Source organism: Musca autumnalis, unplaced genomic scaffold (genome assembly GCF_047663935.1).
Source record: "Musca autumnalis isolate F117 unplaced genomic scaffold, ASM4766393v1 scaffold_5, whole genome shotgun sequence".
Lineage (NCBI taxonomy): Eukaryota > Metazoa > Arthropoda > Insecta > Diptera > Muscidae > Musca > Musca autumnalis.
In genome coordinates, this window is record NW_027412088.1 from 158942023 (window position 1) to 158960060 (window position 18038).

The 18038-nt window shown below is 36.3% G+C and overlaps 1 protein-coding gene across 4 annotated transcripts in view; it reads right to left on the reverse strand.

The window, feature by feature from the left end:
* sona (sol narae metalloprotease) overlaps nt 1-18038 on the reverse strand; it is a 265415-nt gene that overhangs the window by 182947 nt on the left and 64430 nt on the right. For all 4 annotated transcript variants that reach the window (XM_073955851.1, XM_073955848.1, XM_073955846.1 and 1 more), the window contains one exon: nt 10579-11058. In XM_073955851.1, the coding sequence (XP_073811952.1) occupies nt 10579-11058 (480 nt within the window). The remainder of the gene's footprint in view (nt 1-10578; nt 11059-18038) is intronic.

The window sequence follows — 18038 nt, forward strand, 5'->3', positions numbered from 1 at the left end:
AATTTGCGAATTGTCAAAAATATTGCTAAGTGCAAAAAGAAAAGTTGATAAGTTGTTTCGTGAAATAGGGCCCAGATTTAAATATTTCGAAACAACGATTTCAGAAAATATTTAGTTGTTCTTAATCCGTTAGAATTTTGTTAATTTTGAATTTTTAATTCCTGAGAATAGTTATTTTTCTAAATTTTTTTATAGCCATTCAGCATACAATAAAAAAAACATTAAAAAATACAAAACATAAGAATGCTCTAAAATTAATTGCCAATAGCGGTGGTATATGGCATTATTGCAGTTCTATGCAAATTACACAAATAAGTATACGATTTAATAGCATTTGGGGTCATAAACAATTTACAAACGAATGTATTCATTCATAAAGCTTAGAACCTGTTAAAGTTGTTAAAACAAAAGCAAAAACAAAAACATTCCTAGGGAACAAAGTGATTGTTTTACTTAAGGCATGTGAATTAAGGTGGGGTATAGAAGAATTTGGTTTTTATTATTATAATTTTTTTTTAGTAAATTCTAAATATTATTTTGATTTTCATTATGACCCAGTTTCCGTTCTAAACCATTTTAAAGCATTTATTTAGTTTAGCTAAGTAGCAGCCAATTTAATAGAGGAAATGTGAAATAATGTTTGTTTGCTGAAACAATAGCCCTGCAGATAAATAACTTTAGAATTTCATACATACCGACCGAACAGAACAAAGAAACAATTATAAGAAGTTTGCTTGCCTGTTATTGTGTTAGAATTTTAGTTGTTTTCTTAACGGAAATATGCTCAACTGAGTAGTAAATGGACCATATGTGTTAAGTGCCAAACTTCTAATTGTTTGGTTGGGTCATTGGCATGTTTTATATGAGAGGGAGGGGGGTGTTAAAGGTCATTTTGAAAACTGTAAATTTGTGAAATTTTTTCTGAAATTCCAGGAAACGTTTTTTTGTTTTGTTACTTTGGAGTTTGTGCCTTTAGTCTTTTGTTTTGCCAAAAGTAATGAATGAATGAACAATGGCAAATATCATAAAATGCCAAGAAGACAAATTACCTAAAGTTCCATAGAAACGGAAGTTTATTAATGTTTGTGACAAGACTTACATTAAGCGTAGTTTTCGCCACACATGTTTCGCTTCCGAATACCATTTGTTAGCTATTAAGTTTGCATATTAGGTTTTCTGTTCTATATATATATTATTTATGTTTAATTATAGGAAAGAAATGAGTAAATAAATTACCTCCTTTGGGGAGCTACCTCAGGCAACTGTTAAGGGTAATGAATACGCAACAATAAGAACCTTGGTTAAAGAGTTTTCCAAAAAATCTTATCACAAAAAAAATATCAAAAAAATATAGGACTAGATTCACCCAAATAGAAGTAGAAGGCGGATGAAAGAATATGTATCAAAAACACTGGATATTCTAATTAAAAGCGCATAAATAAATAAGGGCAGAACGCCTATGCCTATAAAAGGGTACTGTTTGAACATTATAAGTCTATATATACTTATACCCACAAAGGGACAAATTAGACTTCTTTCATATAAATGAGTTCACCTGGATTCAAAATTTACCAATGATATGTGACTTTCTTTTTATAGCAAAGTCCCATCTTCGTGTCTTAAGACACCACTTGCAGATAAGTTTTACACGGGTTAAAAAGTACTCAGAAATGTTGGCAAAATTACGCTTTTCCAAGGTTGCAAATGTGATATTGTCTGGCCTTGGAATCGAAGACTGGCAATCTGAGCTTATTATTTTACACCCAAGACAGACGGCAACGTTAATTTGCATTAAGATGTGCATTTATTTTTTCCCTGACAGACGACAGTTTCTGCATTTACGAAACAGCTGATTGCAGGTAGACAACTGTTTTGTTGTTGTTTGCCCTGCAATTTGTTGTTTTCCCTGTGTCTCAGAGCATGAAAATGCTCTCTCTCCTACATGTATATGGGTTCTCTTTTACGGTATTGCCATATTGAAATACTTAAATGCACATTAAATTCAGTTCGATTTTGTGCATTAAGAAAGTGGATAATGCACGAATTAATTTGAATTAAGGGAGTTAATGCAAATTAACGCTGCCGTGTGTCTAGGGTATTATTTCATATCTACACGCAGCGTACTCTTTTGAACAGCATGTAAAAGTATTTAAGGTAAATTTCTTCGATTTCGATTTTTGGTCAGGTTTTACTCGGCCACCGTGCATTGGAATTGTGGTACTCGTTGGATTAGAGGAACCACTGAATAGAATTGTGGAACCGGATGGAATGCTACTGCAATAACTAGCTAAAGTATTAGATAGGAATCTAGTAGAGCTTGTTGTGGCACTGCAGGAATTACTAGTAGAATAAGTAGCTGTGATACTAGTATACTGCCGAATGGAATATTAGTTTGAGCGCTAGTAGCAGTACTGCATGAATTGCTGGCGGAAGTGTTAGTCCTTGTTGCCCGTGAGCTGGACCTGGGACACTAGTCCCTATGGGAATGCAAGGTGGGACATCTCATTAATCATTAGGCAGATTGATAAATTATTGACCTTCAACGTCACGGTAAATTGCTGAGAAGGCTCAAAAGTAGCAAATCAATAATCACCATATTTTTGTCGACCCTAAGATTTTACCTTCGACAGCCCCATACATCTAAAGGTGTATCAAGCTATGTCTGATTTAGTATTCCCACAAAGGTCATACGGATTTGTAAAATGACATTAACTGACACAAGGTTCTCAGTTACAATACGAAAGAACCTCCCCTATCACTAAACTACCAAACGAGGTTTCAGGCATGCAGCCTTCACAGAAAAAAAAAATCCGGCGATAAAAAAAATTGTCATATTGACGAAATTCGATAAAATTATTTGATCACAAAATAAAAATACAGCTGATAAAATATTTCACATATTGACTAAAATATTTATCAAAATATTCCATATTGTGCTTGATGAAACAAAATATTTTCTTGATGATAAATATTTTTGTCAATATGTGAAATATTTTATCAGTTGTATTTCTACTTTGTGATCAAATAATTTTATCGAATTTTGTCAATATGACAATTTTTTTATCGCCGGAAAATCGATAAATTTTTGATTCAATCTTTGAATTTTTTATCAAATGACAAAATGTTTTTTCTGTGTTTGTGAGATGGTTTACCAAAGATGACACAAAAAACACAAGTTACTAGCAGGTACGACAGTACTTAGGGCGGGTGAGAGAAGAATTCTTCGATAAATCCCCGGATCAATTTGTGTAGACGGCCAAGTCTTTGGAGACGGGTTGAATGAAACGAGGAGTTCTGGGTTTTGCCAGGCTATATGTAGCAGGAAGACTTTATAGATGAACTCCAACAGGGAGTCTGTTTAGACGGATTGAAGCTTAAAATCGTTATATGCGAGCTGAAGCAGATAGTCTTTATATACGAGTTGAAGCAGGAAGTCCATCTAGGCAACCTGTTACAAAAGGTCTTTATAGTAGACCTGTACTGTTTATAGACGAAATGAAGCAGCGACTACCAAGCTTAAACATGTAGTCTATATAAGCGACCTTAAGGAGTCTTTATAAACGACCAGAATAAATAAGTTGTTCTTTATAGTCGAAATGATGTAGGGAAATAGGAATCATTGTACGGCCTGAAGACCCGAGGGTCAATAGACTCACTGAAACGGGAGGGGGTCTTTGTAGAAGAGCTAAACAAAGCGAGTCTATGTAAACTACCCAAAGAAGCATTAAACTTTATAGGTGACCTGAAGCAGGAAGTCTTTATTCACGTATTTGAATGTCTGTGTATGAAGCAGTGGCTCGTTAAAGTCGATCGTAAGGGTCATTATAGGCAAGATGAAGCGGGAATTCTTTGTAGACTGAATGTGGCCTTTGTAGCTACCCGAATAAATCAGAAACCTTTACAGGTCGGTGAGGCAGGGCCAGGGATCTTTGTAGACTACCTGAAGCAACAAGTCTTTGCAGTTACCTGAATGAATCAGCAACCTTTACAAGCGTCCTGATGTGGGGATCCTTGTTGACTAACTGAATCAAAGGGCCTTTGTAGATACCCGAATGAATCAGAAACAGGCGACCAGATCCATGGATCAGGATTTTCTTGTAGCCGAATTTGAATTTCGTTATAGGTAGCAGTGAGAAGGGATTCATTAGAGGGGAAATGAGGCGAGAATTCTTTGTAGACTACCTGTACCAAAGGTCATTTGTGGCTATCGGAATGAATCCGAAACATTTCAAGGCTACCTGTTTCATAGATGTTTGTAGATAACCTGTATGAATCAGAAGCATTTACAGGCGACCTGATGCTGTGATCTTTTTAGACTACCTGAAGCAACGACCTTTGTAGCTACCTGAATTAATAGAAACCTTTTCAGGCGTCCCGATTCGTGAATTTTTGCACGGGTGCCACCGTGGTGCAATGGTATGCACACCCGCCTTGCACGCTAAAGGTCGTGGGTTCGATTCCCTGGTCAGTCAACATCAAACACTTTTCACCGTTGGCAAAATACCCCTCAGTAATGTTGGCGACATTTTCTGAGTATTTCAGCCTTGTACAACTTCTCTACAAGTGGTGTCTTAGACACGCCGTTCGGACTCGGCGATAAACAGTAGGTCCCATATCATTGAGCTAATATGAATCGGGGTGCACTCGTTGACATGAGAGAAGTCTCCCCTGTCCCGCCTGGGATGTTTGTGGAACAATTATTATTATTACCTGAATGAATCAGAAACCTTTACAGGCGACCTGATGTGGGGATCCTTGTTGACTAACTGAATCAAAGGGCCTTTGTAGATACCCGAATGAATCAGAAACAGGCGACCGGATCAATGGATCAGGAATTTCCTATAGCCGAATTTGAATTTCGTTATAAATGACATGTAGGGAAGTAGCGATTCTTTAAAGTCGGTAGTAAGCAGGGATTCATTAGAGGTGAAATAAAGCGCGAATTCTTTGTAGGCTAACTGCATCAAAGGACATTTGTGGCTATCTGAATGAATTCGAAATTTAAAGGCTACCTGATTCATAGATATTTGTAGATAACCTGTATGAATCAGAAACATTTACAGTCGACCTGATGCAGTGATCTTTTTAGACTACCTGAATCAAAGACCTTTGTAGCTACCTGAATTAATAGAAACCTTTATAGGCTACCTGATTCAGGAATTATTGTAGCCTACCTGAATAAAAGAGCCTTTTTACCTATATATTGCTATTTAGACGAATCGATCGTATTATAATTTTGTTGAGGAAGCCAATATTTCCAATATGTTTCAACAATTGGAGCCCATGAACCTCACGCACTAAAGTTTTTTGTCGATATAATTTTATTTTCTTTATTTCTCTTGATAATCGTCCGAATGTTCTAAATTTTCATGTTAAATTCTGGCAATATAAGAAGTTTTTTGTGTAGACTGTGTTGTTTGAGTCTGCCAGGATTTTTTATACCTAGCCCAAAAACTCCATAAAATTTGCCATGAAGACTTCCAAAACGTATTTGGCCACCTATGAAAATATTCATTAGACATTAGGTGGTGACCATTGCACCCTTCTTCATGGTGGAGACCTAAAATGTTATTTTTTATGGAGAACCATCGGATTTTGACCTTCGACTCTTGAGAAATAACTCTTGAGGGGCAATCGATGCAATGGTAGTGATTTTGTGAAAATATTTATTTATTCATTATACAAAATATTTCTTTTATTAAAACTAACTAAGCAAAAGTTCTGAACATATAAGTTCTACCGAACCATTAACAAATTGTAAACATCAAAGCCAATATTTATAAATTATTTTTCCATTACACCCTTCTTCATTGTTCGCAAAAATTTTTGTCATTCCAAAGCATATCAATATTTTTCTTTAAAAATTGAAATGATATATGAAATGCATTTTATTGGCAATTTAAAAGAACTTAAGACATGATGCCGACTTCTTCCTCATGTCATGAATTGATAATTAGGTTGTAATCAAAAACAAATTTATTGGATATGTGGTGAATTATGCTATTGGGTTTGTTATGAAATTTGAAACATTTCAAAGAAAATAAATCACCATCGCAAAGATTCAATGAACCCAAAATAATTTGTATGTGAAGACAAAAAGCCGAAGCTCCCGCAAAATATGCAAATGAATATAAGAATGCAATAAGGAATGAAAGGAAAATAATAAATTGTTCTGCATGTTATGGTTTCTCAGAAATCTGTGACTCATATTGTAAAGTTGGACATGCAAATGTTTAACAACAAATCACCATATTCTCAAAAAGTATATAATTACATAAGAGACCAAGCCTATAACTTATTTGTCATAAAATGTGACCTACTCCATCTGTAAAATTTTGCATATTTTCCATAACTTTTTGAGTCAAATTTTGAGCCAATGTTTGCTTTGTTTTGCTAATTTGCATAATAAAACCATTTTGAAATCAACGTCATGATTTATAAACATTAATAATCTTTGATTCATTGAAATTTGTCATTCTATGCATTGAGTGACTGACAGACAGTCAGTCTATTGATTGCAACAATTTGTGTGATAATGATATATTGATGTTTATCTAAAAATTGATTTGTTTGTTTTATAAAAAATTACAACAAAACCAAACAAAACGAAGTCTTGAAATTAATGCCAGAGAAGAAGATATTCTTTGTAGACAAAACCGTGGAAAAAGCTTCAAGGAAGAGCCGAACTGAAGAAGACAATCTAATCTGCGCTAAGAGTGCAACTTTTATAGTGAAGATGACGAGGAGAGGCTTTATAGTCTTTATGAAGAAGCGATTATATTTTTAATTTTATTCAAGTATGAACAGAATCTAGATGTAATTATATTGACACCATTTAACTGGCCTGTTGTTGACATGATCTACAAAATAATAAACATAGCATTCCATGACATGTCAACCTATCCTTTTCTAAAAGCTCTCTTTCACTTTTCTGCCTCTAATCTTAATTTTATATTGTATCTCCTTTGTTCTCCTTAAATTACGGCAAAAAATATGGTGATTACCCAATCTAAAATCAATCTATTAAATAATAAATACATTTACTTCCTAAACAACAAAATAACAGTGTCCTTACATAACATATGTACATGACACATACATACATATCCTGTCTACAAAAAAACCTCCATAATTCAAACTTTCATATGCAAATTTTTGTCTACTCGTGACTCAAAAAAAATTTCTTTCACATTTCTTTCTTTCTTTTGATTATGCACTGCATGGTAGCCAAACAAATTGAGCAATTAATTGAAATTTAAATATTTAACCCAGTGTTGATTGCAATTTTTACCCAGAAATCTGTGTGGTGGTCATAAATTTTAATAGCTAACGACAATGTGATGCGATTTGCACATTATGTAGAGAGAGAGGAAGTTACGCGGAAGTTTTACTTGATTAAACACAATTATTTGATATGAAAGCATTGTAATAGTGCCTCGATATTGAGGTGTGTGTCGTCGTCACCATCGTCACCTCTTTACTGAATGTTATATGAGTTTAACATATTTACTCCTCTGAGAGTTAAGTAAGCGCAAAATTAAAGAAAATAACACACATCAAAATAAAAAGGAAAGTAGTTGAACAAGAAATGCAAATTACTCTGGGCGCGATACAAACAGATAAATTCATTCATACATGCAATGGGTTTGTGGTGAATTTAAGGTACACTACGGGATGAAAGGAGATATTTTAGACGAGCTGGGTGGTGTCTTAAAGATGAACTCAAGAGAGTCGTTATAGATAAACTGAATGCTGTCTTCATAGGCTATATAAAGACTTTTTGCAGGCCAACTGCATGGAGTCTTGAAGCAGGTAGCCTATATACGAGCTGCAGCAGGTAATTTTTGCAGACGAGTTACAGCAGGTAGTCTTTATAGACGAACTACAGCAGGTAGTCTGGACGGCGACACGGAGATATGGCAGGAGTCCTTATAGCCGAGTCAGGGGGTTTTTATAGGCGAGATGAAGAGAGTCTTTATAGATGATCTGAAGGAAATTTCTTACAGACTGGCCAGATGGACTCCTTATAAAGAAGCTAAAGGGGGTTTTGTAGTTAGAGAGTTTTTATGTTTGAGTTCAAACAGCCTTAAAACAACCTGTGGTCTTTATAGACGAGGTGAAACATCACAAAAGTATACATGGAGTCGTTATAGATGAATTAAGGCATGAGGAAGTAATTATAGGCATATAAAGCATCAGCGTGTTCTTTATGAGCCAGCCTAAGCACCAAATAGACTCGATAGGCGAGCAGTAGCATCAGTTTGTCGTTACAGAAGCTCAAGTTGAAACATCACAGAATTCTTTACGGACCAACTGAACTCTTATGAAATCGAACTAAAGCATCATTGTGTTCTTTATAGACTAGGTAAATCCTCAGGTAGTCTTTATAGACGAGCTGAAGCATCAGGTAGTGTTTAGAGAAGAGCTAAAGCAACGGGTAGTCTTCATAGTCATTATACACTGAACACTAAGCTGTATGATTTTCTTTACAGGCGAGCTGAAACATCACAGAAGCCTTTACCGGCAAGCTGAAGACTCGTGGAGTCTTGAAAGTGTTGTGGAAGCATCGTGAAAGTCTTTATAGACAACATGAAGTATCAGGTAGAATATATAGATGGGTAAAAGCATCAGGTAGTCTTTATAGACGGTCTGAAGCTTCTGACAATCTTTATTAAAGCATCATAGAAGTTTTTACGAATAAACCGAATCTTTATGAATCTTTATTGTCGAGCAGAAGCATCCGGTAGTATTTATAGTCAAATAATGCCAAGCTGAATCATCCAAAAAGCCTTCATAGACGAGCTAAAATATCAGAGATATATTCACGGGCCAATTGAAGCCTCGCAGAGTCTTTATGGACAGGATGAAGCATCATGAAAATCTTTATAGGCTAATTGGAGCTTCGGAAAGTATTTATAGGCGTCAGGATTTTTATAGAGGAGTCAAAGCATCACAGAAGTCTTTTATAGACGAGTAGTCATTACAGATGAGCCGAAGCTCCAGGGAATCTTTATCGACAGAGCTGAAGCATGACAGAAGTCTTTACGGACGAATAGATGCCCCATTGAATCTTTATTGGCTAGTTGAAGCATCAGGAAATATTTATAGGCAAAGCAAAGCATTAGGGATGACTAAATAGACGCGTTGAAGAATCAGGCAGGCTTTATAGATTAGCTAAAGCTTCAGACAAACTTTTATAGACAGATTTTTTACGGACCAGCTGAAGTCTCATCAACATCTTTACAGACTAGCTGAAGCTTTAGGAGGTACTAATAGAAGAACTACAGCATCAGGGTGTTCTTTACAGGGGGTCTTTATAGGTGAGCTAAAACATCTTAGAAGGCTTTACGGACCAGCTGAAGCATCAGGAAGACTATATAGAGTAGCTAAAGTTTTATAAGCGAACTTAAGCATTGGGGTGTTCTTAATAGACGAGCTCAAGCTTTAGAAAATCTTTATATGTGAGCTGAAGTCATACAGAAGTATTTACGGACCAGCTGAAACATCAGAAAGTCTTTACAGATTAGGTAAAGCATAGTGAAAGTCTTTACAAACTAACTGAACCTTCAGGAAGTATTTACAGCCGAACTAAACTACATGAAAGTTTTTATAGACCAGCTGAAGTTTTAGGAACTATTTTTGGGAAAACTAAAGCAACAGGGTGTTCTTTACAAGCGATCTAAAGTATCAGGGGATCTTTATGGGTGAGCTGAAACATCAAAGAAGCCTTTACGGGCCAATTGAAGCTTCAGGAAGACTTTATAGACTAGCTGAAGTAGTATTTATAAGCAAACTAACGCATTCGGGTCTTCTTTGATATTTATAATCATGTTTTAGGTTCAAGAAATCTGTATAGGAGAGCAGAAGCATCGTAGAAGTCTCTTTGTGACAGCTGATGTATCGTAGAAATCTTTATAGGTGATGTGAAGCATCAGATAGTCTCTATGTGCTAGCTGAAGCCATTACAGAAGTCTTTTTGGGACAGTTGAAGCATCAGGTAGTCTTTATAGACGAGCTAAGGCAACAAGTTGTTTTTACAATTAAGTTGAAGGATCAGGCAGTTGAAGCATAGCCTAGCGGAAGCAAAAGGAATTATTTATGGACAAACTAAAGCATTATGGTGTTCTTTTTGTTCGAACTGAAGCATAAAATAGTATCTAAAGATGAACTGGAGTATCAGTCAGTCTTTTTAGGCGAGCTGAAACATAACATCATACACTAACTAAAACTTCCGGAAGTATTTGTTGGCGAACTAAATCATCAGAGTTTTCTTTATAGACAAGCTTGAATTTATAATTCCCCCATACCATGGTGTAGGGTACACAAAAACTAACCAAAAAAGTGCAAACCCCAGAAGCATTTTTTAAACAAAATTGTTTTCAAACAACTGGTTGTCAATAGATGAAGTAATTGATTAATTTGACAGATGTTACAGACAGGCAACAGACACAACAACGATTTGCAGAAAAAAAATCCACAACACATTAAACATTAATGGAATCCATAAATCTCACATAATTTTATGGTCATATCAAACAATAAATTTAACGCATTTTTTACTTCTATTTCCACACTTACCTCATCTTCAATTTTCTCCAATTGTACACCATGTGTTGCATTGGCATCCTCATTCATAAACCACATTGGTAGATTATGTAGTTCGCCTTGTTTGTATAATCCTTGAGTTTTCTTTAGTGTTAAATTAAATTTCTGACCAAATGCGGATAGCTGTACTTTATGCTCATGGATATCCTTAACATGTTTACGTTTTTGTCCATCATCGTTGAGGCTATTGGCTTTTTTCGGTGATGTTTTCGCCTCACTATAGTATGGTGTCTTACTGAGATCTTTTTTAACATGATGGACATCCACACCAGCAACGGGCGACAACTCATCGCCTATGCTGCGTTTTCGACGACGATAATTACTGTATTGTGGCGCTGCAGATTCTTCACTGTGTTCATGTAGAAGTTGTACAACTTCATATTGTGGCACTGCATCATGCGTTTCGACGTGGAATATCGATTGTAACTGTTGCGGTGACATTTGTTTGTGTATCTGAAAGGGAGGAAGAGAAGGAAAAAAATATGAATTAATATTAAAGATCAGATTAATGGAATATATTTTATAAAAAATATAAATATAACAAAGAATGTGGAGTATAGATGGTCATAGGTCATTAGATACCTAGGCAATATGGCATATTTATTATCAATGACGCCAGATCAACAGTTATGCTAAGTATGACATTTTTTAATTTTAATTTTATTTAATATTATAAGTGGCCATCTGGTTTATGTCAGATTTTCGAATCTGCATTCGAACATAGAATATGCCCAAAGGTCAATGAATTCATAGGTAATAGGCCATATCTAATATAAAGCTAGCAGACCAATTATCTTTGGCTTCTGAATTACCATATTTACAATGCTACCATAACCCGTTCTTCGTCATCATTTGAACCTCAAACCCTTAATCAATCTTATAAAACCTTGGCCTATATTTACAAATATTCAATCATTGATGTGTTATCTAAATACTAATCCAATTAACTTCCACAAACAAAAAAACAAAACCCGATCTCTTTAAAAAGTCAAAACATAATCTGTTGATAATTAAAACAAAGTTACAAACAAACACGCTTAGCTTAAGTGCATACCTCTTCAGCGTGAATAGCATGTTCATGTAATTAACTCTGAAGTATAATTGGAAGTTTTTTGTTTACTTTGTACTTCAGGAAAGATACTTCATCACCAATAATAATTATACAAATGTAATCATTTTCAGAAGGTGGCAGGGGGAAGAATTTCCTAAAGAGGGATTTTAAGGAAATTTGTGAGGCCGCTATAAGTATCTCCTGCAAGAGGGATGAAGCGGAATTGAATAAGAGAAAATTTAGGGAAGTGCTTATAGACAGAAGCATCACTAAATGCTTTGTAGACACGCTAAAGCATGACGGATAGCAACAGCGAGTGTTTACAGAATCATCAAATAGTCTCTTTAGACGAGCAGAAGTATCAGGTAATATTTTTGGGCGAACTAGAGTATCAGGTAGTTTTTATAGGTTAGCTGAAGCATCAGGTAGTCCTTATAGTTAGATAGCTGAAGCCTCAGGTAGTCTTTTTACGCGAACCTGAACATCAGGTAGTCTTTATAGATGACCTGAAATATCAAAAATCTCTAAAGAAGATTCAGGAAATCTTTATAGGCAAAATGTCGTCTTATTGACGAGTTATATCATCAATAAGTCAACAGATAGTTCTTATATATAAGGTCAAGCATCAGTTGGCCTTTATAGGTGATGTGAAGCTTTAGGAAAAGTTATGGGCAATCTGAGATTCTTTATGGAAGAGCTGAATCAACATGGAGTCTTTATAAAAAAGGTGAAAGCTACAGACGAACTGACGCATCATACGGATCAGTTGAAGTGTCAGAGAGTCTTTACAGACTAGCTGAAAATACAGGTAGTCCTTATAAACGAGTTGAAATATCAGGTAAACGAGCTGAAATATCAGGACGAAGAAGTTATTATGGGCCATCTTAAAAGTCAAATAGTGTTAGTAGAAAAACTTCAGGAAGAATTTTTAGACGAGCTGAAGCATCACCGAAGACTTTCCGGACCAGCTGGAACTCAGTGAATTTTCACAGATGAACTAAAACATCATCGACCTATTTTATACGAGCTGAAGCATCGTGGATGTCTTTATAAACAATATGAAGCATCATGGCGAATTTTTAGAGGAGCTGCAGCATCAACGAAGTCTTTTTGAGCCACGAGACAGCGGGGAGTCCATATAGATAAGCTAAAGCGTCACATAAGACACTACGGACCGCTCGTAGTCTCATGTAATCTTTATCGACGACCTGAGGAGTCTTTATAGACGAGCTGAAAAATCAGGTAGTCCTTGTAAACGATTTGAAAAATCAGGTAGGGAGTATTTTAGACAAACTGAATCATCAGGGCGTCTTCATAGACTATCTTTAGCATCAAAGACGTATTTATGGACTAGCTAACGCATGATGAGTATTCATGGAAAACCTGAAGAAACAGTGTCTATATAGACGAGCTGAAGCTCCGCAGAAGACATTACGGAACAGCCGTACCCTCATGGAATCTTTGTCGACGCCCTGGAGGATCGAGGAGTATTTGTAGACTAACTGCAGAATCTGGTAGTCCTTATAAACGATTTGAAATATCAGTTAGGCAGTCTTTTAGAAGAGCTGAAGCACCAGGGCGTCTTTATAGGCAAGTTTCAGCATCAAAGAAGGCTTTATGGACCAGCTGAAGCATGTGGAGTAATTGTAGAAAATCGGAAACATCAGGGAGTCTTTATAGACGAGCTGAAGCGCCACAAAAGACATTACGGGCCATGAAATCTTTACCAAAAACGTGAAGAATCAGCGAGTCTTTATAGGCGAGCCGAAAAATCATGTAGTCCTTATAAACGATTTGAAATATCAGGTAGGAAGTGTTTTAGGCGAGCTTCAGCATCGAAGAAGGCTTTATGGACTAGCTGAAGCATCAGGGAGTCTTTATAGAATCACCAGGTAGTTTTTATAACATGAATTAGTCTTTATAGACGAGCTGTAGCATCAGTACGTCTTAATAGATTAGCTGCAGCAACACAGAAGTTGAAGCATTAGCGAGAAGTTATAGACAATCTGAAGCATCAGGGTATTTTTATAGACGAGCATCAACATCGAAGACGTACTAATAGGCCAGCAGGAGTACGAGGGTTATTTATAGGAAAATCTGAACATTTAAGGAGTCTTTATATACGAGCTGGGCCATCACAGAAGATTTTCCGGATCAGCTAAAGACTCATTGAATCTTTATAGATGAGGTAAAGCATTGTCGAAGTATTAATAAACGTGCTGAAGCTTCAGGGCATCTTTATAGGCAATCTGAATCATCGCTGAAGTCTTTATCGAGATGAAGCATTAGGTAGTTTTTATAGGCTTTCTGAATCATCAGGTAGTAGTAGTAGTAGCAGGTAGTCTTTTTTGATGAGCGGAAGCATCAGGTAGTTCTCATTGGGTAGCCGAGGCATCATGTTGAAATATTTATAAAAATGTTTCTCTGTTTTTCCTCTAAAATTTTTTTGTCTTCAGTTATTCCTTAAATTGTCTACAAAAGTTTCTTTTGTTACTTTATTTCATGAACACTTCATCACCTTTAACCACGTCCACATTTTATTTTTTGTCCTAACTGCAGGCTACCTTGCTCCGTCTCTGCTCCAAATTTAACCTTCATACTATGTTTCATTGAAATGATATCGCAAATCTAAACCCTTTTCCCGAGCATTGTAGATATAAATAGAACTGAAAACAACTTGTCTGATTCCAATTATATGCAGCAGCATCCATTACTTCCTTTCCATTTTTCTTCAATTCCCTTCTTCCGAATACACACCTTTATTGCTACCTTTTGTTTGCTTACTTTAGCAAACCTGTTTCGAAAAAAGGGCTTAAACCGCAATATTCTTACACATATGTATACACAAAATTCAATTATCCCCAAGTCAATAAAAGATTCGTACAGTTACTTAAAATTGACCGTTATTATGGCTTGCAGAGTTTTTTTCTTATTGTTGTTGAAATCACAACAGCATCCGGAGCATTACAATCCAACTAAGGCAAAAAACCGGCTTCTCTCTACCCTTTTCATAAGAGTGGCACAAAGAATCTGCAAGTCTTTGCACTTTGAATGGACAGACAATGTAAAAACTACAGTTAAAATTTAATAACAAAAACAAAAGGTAAGAGGAAAAAAATCATCAACAACAATAAAGAGTTCAGAATAAGAAACTCAGTTAACTCAACAATAAAAATAACCCAATTGGTTGTTGTTTTAGCTTTTTTAAGAAAAGCAAAAGTCTCTGTAACAAACAGCTAGCCAGGTTAGCCGATCAGCAAACATTGCCATCCGTTTTAGCATTAATAACTTTAGTTATTAAATGAAACTCTTGGCCCAGGCAGTATCAAGCAGCAGCACTACAACTATTGGACGAACGGGGCTGGCTAAATCTTGTGGAAGCTGTTGTTGTCGTTTTTTTTTTTTTGCCTTTTCAAACCAACAAATGTGGTTTACCTTGTCGTCATCATAAACGCAACCACTTTTTTTCTAAAACAAAACAGAAAACAAAAACTGTTGCTGATAGCATTGTCTTGTAGTATTCTTATGATGGAGAAGAGTGAGTGAGTGGTGTATTGAGGGGATTAGGGGCTGTGAAGCAAAAAAAATAATAGGGTTTCACACGCTGTTGCTTTTCACCGCTGGCAAAGAATGATTGATTTCTAGAAGAGATTTGTGTCCATCACAAGAAGATTTCTATAATCTTAAGGTTCCATTAGCGGCAGAGCAGAGCCATTTTGAAATATTGAAAGCCTATTTGTTAAGTTTAAAGATTACTTTCAATTTTATAATGTCTCAATGCCTTAAAAGCCTATATCGTTAGCAAGAGCTTCTATACTCCAATGGCAACCAGTTATAGCAATGAAATTGATATGCCACATACTTTAGAATGACAAGGTTTTAATGTCGCAATTAAGTTTATTTGTTACTTTATAGGTTATTTGTTAAGTAAAAAAAAAGACTTTCCTTCTTAGTGGAAGAGAATATGTGAAACTATATAGACGAACAGAGGCGGTTAGCTGGGTAATGAAGGAGTTGTAAGATCACCTTAAACATGGATATATTTGTGGGTTGTCATGCCACCCCTTCAGGTCAAATATTAAACATTGCTTCTCTAGATTATTGTTTGAGACTCTCTCTCTCTTGTTGTTACAACTCGGATCGTTTTAAGAAAACGTTTATCCCACCTTCAGAAACGCACAAAAGATATCAATGACATGCAAAAACTGCGGGTTACACAACAGCATATATCCACAAATCCATTAAACCACATCCGCTAGTGGTAGGTAGAATGATGACCCTCTTTTGGGCTGACCTGAGGAGTCGTTGTCGAATGGAAGATCTGGCATAGAAAGAATTTGTCTGTCTATAAAGAAACGGTTTCCAATTGATCCACTAAGAATTCGTTTAGCTCTTATATAAGGATTCCCTTTTGACACGCCTCTAAGAACTAGCACATGTCTTCTTAAATGTCGTCTGTAAATATTACCTGATGCTTTAGGTCGCCTATACAGACTCAATGGCGCTGCAGCTAGTATATAAAGTCTTCTGTGATATTCCAGATAGTTTATAAATGCCCCCTGATGCTACAAATTGTCTTAAAAGACTTCCATTATGCTTCAGATGTTCCGTAAGAACTTCTGTCATGCTTTCTAGACTACCTGATTCTTCACTACTTGTATAAAAACTACCTGCTGTTTAAGTTCGTCTATAAATACTACCTAATGTATTACTTTGTCTACAAAGACTACCTGATGCTTCTCATCCCATTAAAAAACTACCTGTGTTTCTTATCGCCCATAAAGGCTTACTTATGCTTTAGTTGGTCCCTGTCTGATGCTCAGCTAGTCTATAAAGACTTCCAAGATGCTTCATCTCATCTATAAACACAGCCTGGTGCTTTAACTCGACTATAAAGATTGCTGTACGCTTCAGTTTATCTAAAAACTGAACCATAGGGACTCCTACGATGCCCATGCAGATTCCCCGAAACTTCAGTTCATCTACAAAGACTACCTGATGGCTTACCTCGTCGATGAAGCTAGTTTATAAAGTCTACCTGATGCTTCTCCTCGCCTATAAAAATTAATTGCGCTTCAGATCGTCCATAAAGACTTACTTATGGTTTAGATAGTCCCTGTCTGATGCTCAGCTAGTCTGTAAAGACTTCCAAGATGCTTCATCTCATCTATAAAGACATCGGGTTGTCTCTTCTTCAACTCGACTATAAGGATTCCCTTACGCTTCAGTTTATCTAAAAAGCTGAACCATAAGGGTTCCTGCGATGCCTATGCAGATTCCCTGAACCTTCAATTCGTCTATAAAGACTACCTGATGGCTTACCTCGTCGATGAAGTCTACCTAATGCTTCATCCCGTCAGTAAAGACTTCCTCGATTCTTCAACTGTTCCATAAAGACTTTAGTGAAGCTTCAGATCGCCTGTACAGATTTCTTGAAGCTTCAACACCCCTATGAAGATTCCCTGAAGCTTCAGCTCGTGTATAAAGCATATCTTATCAATCCATCTTTGCCTTAGCTCGTTTGTAAAGACTCCCTGACGAAGACTCCCTGAAGACTTCCACAATGCCTCAGCTGTCCCAAATAGAGTTCTGTGATGCTTCAGCTAGCCTTTATACACTCATTGAAGTTTCATCATGCCTATACAGATTACATGAAGCTTCAGACCGTGCATAAAAACTATCTTATGCATCAGCGTCTAAAACGGCTTCCACAATTCTTTAGCTGTTGCATAAAGACTTCTGCGATGCTTCAGCTTGCACATACAAATTTGTTGAAGTTTCAGCATGCCCATAAAAAATTCATTGAAGCTTCAACTCATATACAAAGACTACCTGATGTTTTAGCTCGTCTATAAAGACTTCCTCGATGCTTCAGCTGTCCCAAATAGACTTCTTCTGCTCGCCTTTATAGACTCCTTGAAGCTGTGCCTGTAAAGATTCCATGAAGTTTCAGACAGTGTATAAAGACTACCTGTTGCATTAGCTCGTCTAAAATGGCTTCACAATGCTTCAGCTGTCCCATAAAAACTTCTGCGATCCTTCAGCTTTCCTATACAGATTACTTGAAGATTCAACATGCCTACAAAGATTACCTGACACAACAGCTTGTGTATAAATACTACCTGATGTTTCAACTAATATATAAAGAATACCTGATGCCTTAGCTAGTCTATAAAGACTACCTTTTTCCACGATGCTTCAGCTGTCCCATATAGACGTCTGTGATGCTTCAGCTTCCCTATGAAGACTCTTTGATCATGCCTATAGAGATTCCACGACGTTTCATATCGTGTATAAAGACCGCCTGGTACTTCAAGTAGTCTTAAAAAGGCTTTAGCTGTCCCATATAGACTTCAGTGATGCTTCAGTCCGCTTATACAGA